The 14,184-nt window shown below is 49.0% G+C and overlaps 1 protein-coding gene across 6 annotated transcripts in view; it reads right to left on the minus strand.

Annotated features, from left to right (window-relative positions):
* Positions 1-2,561: 2,561 nt before the first annotated feature.
* FARP2 (FERM, ARH/RhoGEF and pleckstrin domain protein 2) overlaps positions 2,562-14,184 on the minus strand; it is a 75,050-nt gene continuing 63,427 nt past the window's right edge. For 3 of the 6 annotated variants that reach the window (XM_069024653.1, XM_069024654.1, XM_069024657.1), the window contains 9 exons: positions 13,674-13,804; positions 12,817-12,885; positions 12,339-12,428; positions 11,589-11,671; positions 9,371-9,489; positions 8,405-8,568; positions 5,688-5,795; positions 4,774-4,925; positions 2,562-3,648 (listed from right to left, as the gene is read on the minus strand). In XM_069024653.1, the coding sequence (XP_068880754.1) occupies positions 3,561-3,648; positions 4,774-4,925; positions 5,688-5,795; positions 8,405-8,568; positions 9,371-9,489; positions 11,589-11,671; positions 12,339-12,428; positions 12,817-12,885; positions 13,674-13,804 (1,004 nt within the window). In that variant the 3' untranslated portion in view covers positions 2,562-3,560. Of the gene's footprint in view, positions 3,649-4,773; positions 4,926-5,687; positions 5,796-6,377; positions 6,518-8,404; positions 8,569-9,370; positions 9,490-11,588; positions 11,672-12,338; positions 12,429-12,816; positions 12,886-13,673; positions 13,805-14,184 lie in introns of those variants that run through there. The other 3 variants (XM_069024652.1, XM_069024656.1, XM_069024655.1) reach the window with 3 other exon arrangements.

A 14,184-nucleotide genomic window follows, 5' to 3' on the forward strand; every position in this document is an offset into this window, starting at 1 on the left:
CAGCTGCAGGCACATCAGCCTTTCCTGCTGGCACTCCTGGAAGCACACGCTGTTGGCACAGGTACAGCTGTGCACTGGGGGCACACTGCAGTGTGGTTTTTTGCTGGAGTTTGTTTAGTATTTGCAGTCTTTAGAGTCAGGCTCGACTGGCAACAGGGTATCTCTGCCTTCCTCTGTCTCACTTTGCAGCTGGGAGGGGGCCCGAGTGGTGGCATGGGTCACCCAGGGAGGTGGTGGAGTCTCCATCTTTGGTGATACTCCACTGCACAGATGCAGCCCTGCATGAGCAGGGATTGAACCAGACAGCCCTGAGCCTGTGTGACCTCAGGGACAGCATGAACACTCTGGAGATGCCACTGTAATTGTGTGTAAACCCTTGTGACTGTCCTTTCCTGGGCAGCAACAGAGGCGAAGGGCTCAGCTGATGCTGTGACCAACTCTGCAGTGCTCCTCATCTGTTTATGCCTTGGAGCCAAGTGGAACTGATTAATGTACTTCTGACTGTGCTTTTTGGGGGGGGGAATTTTGCTAAATGCCACGTGCTCAACTCAGCAGGCTGTTGCCAGGACAGTGGTGATGAGCCGGCCTCAGCAGCAGCAGGAATGCGGAAGCACAGGGTCAGTGCACCAGGTGCTCTGCGGGTGGGTGCAGTTTGTAATGGGAGTGATGCCTGATGCCTTATAAAAATGGAAGTCTGACAGTTAATGTCTCCCCAGCAATCAGGCACTAACCCTGCCTAGCAGAGGACTTGGCTCCTGGCACGCCAGCCCCTGTCCCCTGGCACAGCCGCGGTGCAGGCACTGCCAGGCACAGAACACCTGGAGCCCACGGCTGCTGCTGCTTCAGCAGAGCTAAAGCTGTGCTGCTGGGGCCAGTCTGAAGGACTGCTCTGGGGTAACAGAATCACTGCTATGACCAGGGAGGAGAAGGGAGCAGTCACCAGAACAGCTCCAGTCTGTTGGGTTAAATGTGTCAGGAGTTACTGCACAAAGTCTGGTTTCTTAAGCAACGAAGCAGGATGGTGTTATCCTGGATGAAGGCCAAGCATGAAGAGCGAAATCTGTAGTGTAGGGGTTGTTCAGCCTGGAGAAGAGAAGGCTCCAGGGTGACAAGGGCAGGAATGGCTTCACACTGACAGGGCAGGGTTAGATGGGCTCTTGGGAAGAAATTCTTCCCTGTGAGGGAGGTGAGGCCCTGGCACAGGTTGCCCGGAGAAGCTGGGGCTGCCCCATCCCTGGAAGTGTCCAAGGCCAGGTTTGACGGGGCTTGGGGCACACTGGGCTAGTGGAAGGTGTCCACGCCTGTGGTGGGGAGGGGACGGGGTGGAACTGGATGGTCTTTGAAATAGTGAGACCATGGCTATTAAGCCCTGCAGTCACAAATGCATCTCCCCCTCATGTACACCTTAGCTCCATAGCAAGAACATAATGCATAAGGGCCTGTTTTAATTCTGTTCTTGCCTAATGCTCCTGTTAAGGAAACTTCTCATGGTTGTAGTTAAGAGAAAAATAAAGTATTTCACAGAACTGATACACCACTGAAATCCCCACCACTTTTAAAGTTCACTGAGGTAAGGCAGCTGCAGTTTTGCTCGGAATAGCAAAGCTTTTGGCTTTTCTAGCCTGAGCTCCTGCACTATAAATGCACAGACATTTGAGCTCAGTATTCTCAAACCTAGAAGAGGCTTTTGCTGCCTGCTGTCCTTCCAGAGCCTCCTGGTTTAGAGACCCCACCTCAGCAGTTGCATCTTTAAGAGAGATGCTGAGCTGCAGGTTCAGCACAGGAGCAACTAAAGGATCATTCACTCACCAGCCCAAAAACCATAGGGAAAGACCCTTGCTCACTGTGGGGCAAGTGCCACTCAAGCTCCACAAAGGCAGTTCTGCCACCTCCTCCACACCATCCCCACTCTGTCTGGAGAGCACTTGGTACAGGGTGAGCTGAGATCCAGAGTTGTGGAAAACTACTGAGTAACTTGAACATGGAATGGTGGGCCCAGGAATAAGAGGCTGAGAGAGTTTTATACCAAGATGCTATTTACTTTGAACAGTCATATTCAGCCACATGTCTAATCAATCCACATGGATACACCTACAACAGGTAATTAAAAAAATAATAAATGAAGATGCTAATAAATTAAGTACATTTAACTTAGATGGGACAATGGTCTTTGTGAGAGCGGCAGCAAAGGCTGGATCTGCAGTCACTCCTCTAGGATGCAAATGCCAAGCAAGAAAATCCCTCTGGACTCCCCATCCCTTCAGTCCTCATCCTGCTTGAGACTGTAACTGAACACTCGTGCTGGCCTCTGTCCTTCCCATTGTCCCATGGGATCTCCACATTCCTCCATCCTCACAGCATGCAACACTTTCCTTTTTCTTTCACTGCTTCACTGCATTGTTCCTTCTGTTAGTACACAAACACTTTTCTATCTAATATAAATCAGTCTCCTCAGCCCATCAAAGCCACGTCCAACAGCATCTTGTGGCACTTAGCGTGCATCAGTCCTTGTGGAGGCACCCAAAGGTGACAGCTTTACAAAAGAGAACAAGCTGCAAACATTTCAGAGTTAATACAGAAATTTAATAGAGTCCACAGACACTACTGCTCCATCTGGAATCCAGTGACTTTTACACCTTCATGAGAAAGAGAAGATGGATCCCACCCCGAACTGAAATAGATGATTAGGGATTTTCAGAAGTCTTTGCATGACAAAAGCACAAGCAACAGTGACTTTCAGAGGCTTGTTCTCCTACAGTGCTTAAATGCCTTGAAAACATCACCCACACCAGAGTGGAGAGTGTTTGCCATCCCGTGCCTTACTTAACTCCTACTACAGGATAAAGAAACTGGAGCTGTGATATGAGAACAGTGATTGAGTTCAGAGGACAAACCATGCACCCCCCTGCACCGATCCACAACACACCAACACCTCAACAGCTCAGCAGAGACTCAGTCCTCCTGCTTCCCTGGAAAACTGCTGCTGTGGCAGCTCCTGAGGAGCAGAGCTGTTCTGGGAGAGCTGCAGTGTCTGTTCAGAATGAGCTGTGGGTAAGCCAATGCACCATGTGTTCCTGTTAGTCTGAGACAGCTGTGCCAGCAGGCTGATGGTGACAGCAGCAGGACGGGTTGTGCCGCCAGCCCCGCGGAGCACCTGGGGCCTGGGAGCCCTGGCACCCGCTGCTGCCAGCCAACTACACCACTGGAAGCTGCTGCTTTTCTCCCATGTGTGCTGATCATCCAGTCAAAATGTAAAAACAAGGTGGTACCTGCCTTCAGGGCAGGTGAAGGTGTTACTGTACAGGTACAGTGGAACAAGAACCCTTCCACGATGTGTGCGCACTGCATCACTGCTGTTGTTGGGTTCAGCTGGAACGGACTTGACCCTCTTCCACACCATCGGGAATGGATGCGATCCCTGTCTGCAGCCCCCTCACTCCCACTTTCCATCCCAGGGGAAATGAGCCCTCCTGGGTCTTTGCTTTATCAACTCCAGACACTCCTGTTCCCACCTGCTTCTTTTGTTGGTGTTGCCAGCAGAGATCCAGCTCTGCCCCACATCAGTCTGTGTGAGTGTCCTTCTCCTTGGGAAGCAGCAGGCTCGACCTGGCCGGAGAGCTGGTGGCTCTTTTGATCACCTCCATCCACCTACCAAGAACAGACATGAGAAAAGCTTGTCCCTCACTCACAGAGAACCTTGTCCTTTGGTTACAAGCTGTACCCCTTTCCCAAACCTCCCAAAACAGCCATTTTCTTTCCTTTACAGGTCTTCTGGGAAATTAACTCTTCAAAGGAACAGCTTGAGATGTGGTAAATACCCTGCAGAATACGGCTGTCTGTCCAAGTAACAGGTCCACAGTGCTCTGAGCTCCAGAGAACTCTCATGAGAGCTCACTGTGTTCTCTCCTCAGTGTTATCAAGGATGGCAAGGTGACAATAATTATTGCTTTTCTTAACAATAAATTAGGAAATAGGTAAGAGCCTTGCTCAGATGGAAGAAAGCAAAGCAGCAGTGAAAAAAGCAAGACAAATCCACTGTGAATTAGACATTTTCCCCTTGAAATCACTACATGAGCCCAGTGCATTAAAGAGCACAACTTACGGCCCGGGTAGCTGATACCTAAGCTGCTCACAAGTGTGTGACACTCTCCCAAGGAAGGGGGACATGTGACACCTCAGTAAAACCACATTCCAAAACAACCAATATGGCCCTGCATGACAGGACCCAGAGCAAGGGTTCTCAACGTAGCAGCCAAGTGTTGTACGTGGTGCATTTCACACTCTGTGGAACCCCCTAAGAGCAATTAATTGTAATTATAGAGGATAATAAAATATAATTACAGAGAAACCAGCCAAGTGAAAGGGCGCCCTGCACTTATTGCTCTCAGCCTTGTGTTATAACTTCTGCTCCGAGATGGAAGATAAAAATCAAGAAACTCTTTACAGAACCTGGAAATCTGACTCCCAAAGAGCTGGTGGAGCTGAGCACCCCACAGCCCTTCCTCCCACATCCCTCCCTGGCTCCAAGGAAGCCCCAGACTCCTGGCACAAAGCCCAGCTCACAGCTCTAGGTGTATCCCCAGCTCTCCCCACACAGAGGAGGGTTCTGTCAGAGGAGGGATCTCCAAATATCATCAGTGGGGAGAGGAAGGGAATGTTACTCCTGAGAATGTGCTGGAAGACCACTCAGACTAGGAGGAAAGAGAGGATGGGATGACCAACCACTGAGTTAAGAGCAGGTTATACACCAAGACAGAGAAAACAGAAAATTACCTCTCAAAGGTGTATTTGCTCTCAGCCCTGAAGAAATACACGTGGGACTTGAACTGCAGCTTGAAGACATAATCCTTCTGAATCCCGTCCGCCTCCACAGGGCAGCTGACAGTGTAGCCGAGCAGCGGGAGGCTGGCCAGGGGATAATCATCCTGCAAGAGCCCAAGAGCCCAGCCCTCAGTGCAAGGCACCCCTGCCATGCAGCCCCTGTGCCACAGGTAAGGGCTGTGCACTCTTGTTCAGGAGACAACAGGAGGACTCTTCTGCAAGGCCACCAAGAGCTTACAGTGAAACCTTCCCCCAACTCCTTTCATTTTTTTATAGTTATTTGCTTCTGCTCCTCTGCCCGGCGCTGCCTCCTGGGCTCCCTCTCTCCCTTTCTATGGAACTCCAAGCACAGATCTGACAAAAAAGGTAAAGTAACCCTCACAAAAGAAATGTGCCCTCAAGGCAAGAAGCCAGAATAACCCAGTTACTGGGTTAATAAACACGGTTTATTCGGTTAATAAGATGAAAAGATTGCGCTGCACTATGGTTCATTATCAAGCAGGTGCTGAATGTACCATGGGCAGAAAAATCCCTGGAGCCCGTCAGGCTGAGCTGAAGCCCAGCAGGGAGAGAAGCTGGCAATGGAGGCCCAGAGGCTGCTACGTCCCTCACATCCTTTAGTCACTGCATGAGGACATGCTTCCCCCTCCCCCACAGAAGGTCAGTACCATCAGAACTGGAAATCCTGATTAAGCTCCACAAGCAGTCCCCACAGCCTTTCAGAGAGCAGCCTCATTATGAACTACCTCCTCTTCCACTTGTTACTCTCCTTCAAACAGCAGTGATTTGCCCCTGGAGCTGAAAGTCAAGGATCCCCAGGTCCCCCCAACACCCCGACCATCATCCCCTCACCTACACCTGCCCACCTGGTGTGTCTTGTAGAAGAACAAGCAGAAGTTGGTGAAGACCACCCACAGTTTCTGCCAGCCATTGCTGTTCTTGAACTTCCTCAGCAAATACCCAGAGAGCTGGTTCTGGCACAGAAGGAAAAAAGGATTCCCATGAAATCCCAGGTTGCCATCCTGCAAGGTGAACAGCCCAACGCTGCTCCTGCGCTTGTTCCCTGGTGTCAAAGGCCTCCCAGGTATGGAGACAGCCACCAGGGTCCATCCCTTTCAGCCACCCTTTCTCACATGCAGAAAACCCACATGGAACACACTGTGTGAGAAGGGAAATAAAGCAGGAGAGGAAACAGAGGACTGCAGAGCTGGGAGATAACATGTGGCAGCTACACAAAGCCAAGCCAGCGTGGAAGGGGGGCTGCAGGGAGGGGAGCACCACTGCCTTGGAGTCAGCCAGTGGGATAAGGAATCCTATGGCATGGAATGACAGTGCATGGATTTTGTAATTTGATAAAAAGACAGGATACATGGCAGATTTACAGAGAGAACTATTTTTTGAGGCATAAACAGGAGGAAATCCTGCCTTAACAAGGCAATGGTACAAGTCTGCCTCTGAGGATGAGCATCCTCACGTGAGCAGTTAGGAAGCAGGACATTTTCCTGGGCATCCCATGGCTCCTCCCCACCAGCACAAAATGTGAGAGGCATCTTTACCTGGATCATGCACAAGTAATCAGACAGGGATAGGCTCTGGTTCCGGTACCAACAAACATGGGTGATTGTGTTGGGCCGTTGGGCCTGGCCCAGCAAATAGCGAGGAGGAAGCTCTGGAGAAACAGCAAGAGAGCAGAAAACTGAGCACAGAAAGGGGGAGAGAAAGAGAAAAACAGAACGTTAAGGTGAGAGGAGTGATGCAAGAAAGGTGGCTGTCAAAGGAAAATGGATTGTGAAAAAAATGACGGCGTTAGAACATGGAACAGATCAGAGTGAGAGGGAGCGCAAGAACTCACACGTTCAATCCCAGAACCTCTAGCAGGGTGGGCTTGTTATCCATGCACAGAAGTGTGAAATGGTGTCTTTCCCAAGGTGTCAGCAGGGAAAGGCCTGTCCCTTCCAACAGAAGCCACAACAGAAGCCAGCTTGAGTGTCCAATGTCTGCACCTCAAGCCCAGGTGACATCTATAGCACTTCCCTTACCAAGCTAATCCACACGATCTCTACGTCAGAAAAATGCAGGAGCTCCAGTGCCCAAACTTTTAACTCCAGTTAAACAAGTGCCTCAAGAGCAGAGCAGGACAGGCAGGCACAGACACATGCTGCAGCCCCCTGCCCCATTGCTTTTGTCAGGTTAGTGACCTTCTTTTTCTCTCCATGTCATTTAGGGTCCTTCCCACTTCTGGAAGTCTTCCAAGCATGCCAGCCTCCAGGAAGGTGTTCTACCCTGCCAAACTGCTGCCTAAAGTAAAACCATAGAGTAGGTGCAAGCAGTGTAAGGAGTGCTGAGCTGATCTGCCTCAAAATCTGCAGGATTCAGTGCCCAAATGTGCCACCAGTGCTGCCCTGCACTGTGAGTAACAGCAAGACTGCAGGTACCAGCGGCTCATAGAATCCCAAGAAGGTTTGTGTTGGAAGGGACCTTAAAGCTCATCTGGTTCCACCCCCTGTCATGGGCAGGGACACCTTCCACTAGCCCAGGTTGCTCAGACCCCCACCCAGCCTGACCTTGAACACCTCAGTGGGCACATAATAAACATCTCTGCTCAGCATCAAATGATGCTGCCATGAAAAGACACCTGACTGCTCAGTCCTGCCAGTGAGGGAAGGGCAGAGAATTCCGACTGAATTCCCTCTTCTTAATTCTGAGTGCAGTACAGCACCTAGCCAGAGCTCAGTACAGCATTGGTCAGTCTCTAAAGGAAAATATCATGGATAGGGAACTTACAATCATAGAACCATTAAGGTTGGAAAAGACCTCCAAGATCATCAAGTCCAACCTTTCACCAAATCCCGCTGAACAATACAGCGAAGTACCACATCCACACATTCTTTGAACATTTCCAGGGATAGTGGCCCCACCACTGCCCTGGGCAGCCTGTTCCAATACTTAACCACTCTTTCTGTGGAGAGATTCTTCCTGATTCCCAACCTGAACCTCAACTGGTGCAGCTTGAGGTCATTCCCTCTTGTCCTACCCCTTGTTCCCTGGGAGCAGAGCCTGACCCCCACCTCACTGTCCCCTCCTGTCAGGGAGTTGTGCAGAGCCACAAGGTCCCCTCTGAGCCTCCTTTTCTCCAGGCTGAGCTCCCCCAGCTGCTCCTGGTGCTCCAGACCTTCCCCCAGCTCCGCTGTCATTCTCTGGATACACTCCAGCCCCTCAACGTCCTTCTTATCATGAGGGGCCCAGAACTGACCCAGGATTTGAGGCACATCAGCAGTGCCCAGCACAGGAGGATGCTTAGTCCTCCAGCAAGCAGGATGAAACCCAAAGGAGCAATTCAATCCCAGGATATCCTGGGTTGCCTTTAAACTTTCCCTGCTTTGATCCTGCTGCCGAAGCAAAGCCATGCTGCACGGAGAGCAGAGTGTGAGTAGGGACACGCAGACGAGCACAGAGGGGACAGGCATGCAGTGGTGTGGGATGGCCCACGCTGCCCCTGGACACAGAACCGCTGCCGAGGCGCAGTGGGAGATGGAGGCCAAGGCAGGGGGACAGAGCGAGGCGAGCGCTGCGCCCTCGGTACCTCGACGGCCACACTGTGGTCGGTCATGGAGACGCTGGTGTTGCGGTACCAGCACACGTGCATGGTTGTGTTGGCACGGTGATGGCTCTGCCTGTCCAAGGAGCTACGAGAGGAGTGAATGTCATCTTCGGACTCCTGTTCTACAGAGACCTCATCAGAGGATCCTGGGGGAGGAGAATTGGGTAGTGGTTTAAGAAAACCGTGCAATACAAAAAGCAAGAGAAGCTGGGGTTCCTGAGAAAGGCTGTTTTCTCTTGCCATGGTCCAGTTTTAAGTATGTCAAGTTGAACTGGTGACACGGCTCCTGTGACCACGCTAAGCACATCAGTCTGGGTTTCATTACTCAGTTCTGCCTGGGGCAGCTGACTCACAGGATCAAAGGATGGTTTGGGTTGGAAGGGACCTTAAAGCTCATCGGGTTCCAACCCCCTGCCATGGGCAGGGACACCTTCCACTGGAATAAAATCACAGAATGGTTTGAGTCAGTGCTGTGTCAAACGAACAAAAATGACCACACTTCATCTTGAGTCAAGGAACAGGACAGAGGGCAACAAGATGAAATCCTCCATGTTTCAGCACAGCCATAACACCACCAGACAGGCACAGGAATACTGAGCTGTAAAAGCTGACCTTCAGAGACACCACATTTTGGACAAAAAAAATTCACCACGTGGTTAAATTGAGAAAAATCTATGTAAAAGGTGACTTAAGGACACACTTAAGGACTTAAGCTGCTATAAAATTAACAACTCTGTAATGGGAGCATCTCTGCTGCATTTAAAGCTACCTTGAACATCAGTCTAGGAAGACAAGCATGCCTCTTTTGATTAAAACCAAAGCCCAATTGACTCTCCATTATCATATGAATTATAAAAATACTTCATTTATGTCACCAAACTCACAAAAGGAAAAGCAGAAAGGACAGGACTGCTGCTGCTTTCCAAGGAGGCAGGGAACAGCACTTACTGTTGGAGCGGTTGCACACCGAGTTTTCCAGAAGCATCTCGGATTTCTCAGTAGATTTTTTGGCCATTTCAATTGCCACATTTAGGTCTTCCATCCACTTGCTCATCTCCAGGCGGGTACTGCAAGGGAAGAAGTGGGAATGAGGATCCACCAGCCCAGAGCTGAGCCCGTGTGCTGAAGGCACAGGTCACTGCCCAAAACAAGGGACAGCGTCCTTCCCTTAGATAAATAAAAACAAAATTAGAATTCCTCCAAAGCAGGAGCTTTCCAGAAAGGAAACTGACCTCATACAGCCTCCACCTCTATATTCAATCCTTGAAACAAGACTAAACTAACAATTAAACACTTGGACTTTACAGCAAATAAAATGAACTGACAGCTGGCAGGGGTCAGGAGAGGAACTCTGGAGATGGGGGATATGAGCCATGATTTTTTGGAAGGATAAATGGCAGCCTGAAGCACAGCCCATCTTTTAAAGGGCATCTGGGATGTACCTGACATCTCAAGTCAGTAAAACCCAGAGCACAGGAAGAGGAGACTTCCTTCACTCCTCCCAGGATCCACTACAGGGTGAGACCCTCACAGCCCTTCCAGGTGTATCAGTGTCCACGGGGATGCAGCAGTGGAAGGTCTGGCTTTAGACACAGCCACAACATTTCCTTGTTTTGGTAACCACCTCTTTTTTCTGAAAGTTTTTAATTTAGACTGAAAATTCCACACATGGTCTAAGCCCAGCAGCAATTTTTTTTTTTTGACAGACAACCTTTGAGCTATTTTTAAGTCATGACAAGGTAAAACTTACATTTATTTTTCCAAATTTAAGAATCTTTCAAGCACCTTATGACTCACAGCTGCTGAGAAATAGCTGGTCTTAAAAAACCCTGTGTTTTCAGGTGTTAGGGAATTAAAAAAATACATCTGCATACCAAACATATTGGCTCCTGTGCCATTACACACCTGATTGATAAATATACTGTAGTGGTTATTTTTCAAGAACAGGTCATCAAGCAGTAAGTAAAAAACCCTGTGATTTAAGGCTGAGATTTAGTGCTCCCACCCTGCATCGTTGGCATTCCTGATTCCAGCTGCCTTTTTATAGCAGACTTGGAGAAAGACACAAACTCCTAAAGCTGTTTCTGAGACCAGGTGTAGGAGACATCCTAAGTACAAAAAGGCACCAAACTCACTGCACAGGGATAATTTAGGCTGAAAAGAGATTGTTTTTATTACCAAGTCAGCCTTTAATTTCTCCTCTCCCCAGCTTCCTCCATGAGATCCTGCAGGAACTCTCCCCTCCTCACAGCAATTCACATGTTCTGAATTTTCATTCTTTTGAGTCTCTAAAATATTTTTATGTTTAGATTTTGTCTCCTGAAGTGGTTTGAAGGATGACACTGGAAACTCCCAAATAAACAAACACACTGGCAACCTTATTGCTGCTGTTTGTGCTTTGGGTCAGATAGAAGCAGAGAATCCCAGGATGGTTTGGGTGGGAAGGGACCTTAAAGCCCATCTCATCCCACTCCCTGCCATGGGTAGGGACACCTTCCACTAGCCCAGGGTGCTCCAAGCCCCGTCCAACCTGGCCTCAGACACTCCCAGGGATGGGGCAGCCACAGCTTCTCTGGGCAGCCTGTGCCAGGGCCTCACCACCCTCATAGGGAAGAATTCCTTCCCAATATCCCATCTAACCCTGTGGCACTGGGAAGCCATTCTCCCTTGTCCTGTCTCTCCAGGCCAAAGTCCTTCTCCAGCTTCCTTGTTGGCTCCTTCAGGCCCTGCAAGGCCACAATGAGGTCACCCCAAAGCTTCTCCTCTCCAGGCTGAACAATCCCAGCTCTCGCAGCCTTTCCTCCCAGCAGAGCTGCTCCATCCCTCTGCTCATCCTGGTGCCTCCTCTGGCCTCTCTCCAGCAGCTCCACGTCCTCCCTGTGCTGGGCCCCAGGGCTGGGGCAGCTCTGCAGGTGGGGTCTCACCTGAGGGGGCACAGGGGCAGAATCCCAACCCCTTTCCTGCTGCCCTCGCTGGGGGATCAGCCCAGGATAAAGTACTCCTTCCCAAAATTCAACACTGAAAAAGGAGTTGTGAGGAGTCCTGGGTTTGTTTTGAAGTCCAGAGGATGCATGAAACACCCCTCTGGCTCTGCACCACTTGAGCAGTAACTTTCTGGAGAAGGAATCCATCAAAGCCACAGGCAACTGAGGAAAACTAGGATTACCTGGCTGCCACCACGATGGTTTTCTGTGCAGAATAGATAGTGAAGCAGTGTGGCACAGACCATTCATTCTCACTCTCCTCCACCTGCAGGAAAAGAAAAGATTTTTCTCATCAGTGCTCAGTCACCAATAAACACTAAAACTGTCCTGTGCTGGCTGGGACTGGAGACAAACAGGATTCCAACCCGGCTGCAGAAGTGCAGAACAGCAACTCTTTGAAGAATACCACCTACTTCCAAGTCTATTTTGGCTCTCTACGAAAATCTATGGTGTGTTTCTACTGCAGCAGCACAACACCACTTCCAACAGGGCAAGGAAAGGAAGGGGTTGGAGCAGATCTGGCTCATTACTCACCGGAGGGTCGAGCACTATCAGCTGCAAATCAAAGACAGAAAGAACAATCCTGTTAGAAAAGGTGTGGGGAGGCAGGAGGATTGGTTATAAACCAAGGTGTGTGCAGGGGGACAAGACACCAGGATAAATAAATGCCTATTTCCAGATCAGCCTCTCACAGCAGTGTGAAAATGAATGGACAAGAGGGTGTGCTCCAGCTGTTTTGCTAATGTGGAAGGAACAGACTCATCACCTGCAGATAAAGAAAGCTCTGCTTGACACACATCAAGGTCCAATTGCTGCTGAGATCAGCCTTGGAGCAGTTTGTGGCTTTGGTCCTTGTGCCCTGAAGGAATTCCTCAACCTGCCTTAGGCAAAGCCATGTCCTTAACCCTGGGATGCAACATGGAACCACTTACCAACATGCCATGCAGAGAGAGATGTCCATGGATTTTGAACTGATTTGTCCCTGTGACCCCTTTGCTTGTGTACAGTAACATATCTGAGAACTGGAAAGGAGGAAGAGAACAATCAATGTTCTGAAAGCAGCAGGCAGGGCCAAGGATTTTTTGACATCTCCTGTTGTTTAAAGGCCACTGTAATGCATGAAAAATGCCATTTCTCTGTTTGTCTCAGTCAGTTTGGCCAACTACCCATAATCTCTCTTTTGTTTACTCATAAGAGAGGAAATTAAAATTTTTAATTCTATTAAAACTGTGCCATTAAGGAACCAAGTTGACCAGAGAGTAGTGTCACAGTCATACCCTCTTAAAACATTGCTTAGAGTGAGTTTTCAGTCTCAGGTGCTGATTTTCAACACAAGCACATGAAAACACACTTCCCCAACAACTTTATCTTGAAGACTTTGGGTTTATAAAAGTCAGAAGCAACACCCACCAGAAAGAACATCCGCTGCTGTAAGCCCTTCTTAGTGAGCTTGTACAAGCAACCTTCCCGGATAAACTCCTGCAGTGGAAAAGAAAAAGTCAATGTTTGATCTTTCCTGCCTCAAGGGAATTTTATTTTCATCCCAGAGTACACAGATGTTGATTGGTGCCCAGCAATGATCACTAACAGATTTCTTAGAGGCCCAATGACACTTTTCCTTCCTATTTTATGACGTGAATCAGCTCCTTGCTGCAGCCAGCATTTAAATCAGTGAAGGAAAAGAAGGAAAAAAGAGCAGAATTCCTGTTGGACACCAGCAGTTCACCTCTCACACTTACATCCCACTGCAGTGACTGCCATAGCATCCCCAAAGCACATGTGATGCTCCTGTATTTATGCCCAGTACATCTATCAAAAACAAAGACACAAAAATCCAGGCAGGAACTGCACAAACTCCTGTAATACAGAGGCCCCCACACCAGCTTAGCCCAGTGCTGTGGCTCTCGTCGTCCTTCCATTCTCTGAGGCTGCACCAGGCAGACACAAGCAGAGCTGGGAGTGGATTTCCAGTTGAACACATCAGTTCCCACTCACACACACAGCACCATACCCCAGTATACCCAGTATCTGTACTGGAAACATGAAACTGCAGCCACAGTTTAAGCAGAAGCATTTCTGATCTATCCCTCTGAACATCACCAAGGTGATGATCCCATCATCCATGGCATTCACTAAGAGACAGTTACATGAAGCCTTTAGAGTTGTCCTGTAGACCAGGGGGGCAACACTGGCAAATCCATGCTTCAAAGGCACTTCCTTGGAAATAAAACCAATAAAAGCTCTCAAAACTAAGCAGAGGCACTTACCCTGCCAGGTGCTGTGAGATTGTCTATCCCAATCAGGTCGTGCTGCAGCTCTGTAAGCTTCTGGAAATTTTCCAGGCGGATGAGGCTGTGCTGCAGCTGTGAGGTCATTTCTGTGACTTCCTTCAACGCATCTGTGTGGAGAACAGCACCAATGGGACCAGAGCAGAGCAACCCAGGCCACCCATTTCACCCCTGGAAAATTGAATCTGAACTTTAGATCCGAAATTTATAGCCAATTTTTGAACAGAATAGTTCAGTCGGAAGGGACCTACAGTGATCACCCAGTCCAGCTGCCAACTTCTTTAAGTGTATTTTAGAGGAGGGTAAATAGAGACAAGCAAGTGACTTCACAGCATTTCCTATGCTTCTGGAGATCATTGTGTATCTCAGATCTTGCTTAAACAAAAAGTATTTACCATGTAGCTGAAAGTAAATGAAAAAAATCAAATCCAACTATTTCTGCCATGAATTCTTTGTCATGAATGGAATTCACTACACATGCTTTTGATGC

The sequence above is a fragment of the Aphelocoma coerulescens genome, chromosome 9, assembly GCF_041296385.1.
Source record: "Aphelocoma coerulescens isolate FSJ_1873_10779 chromosome 9, UR_Acoe_1.0, whole genome shotgun sequence".
Classification (NCBI taxonomy): Eukaryota; Metazoa; Chordata; class Aves; order Passeriformes; family Corvidae; genus Aphelocoma; species Aphelocoma coerulescens.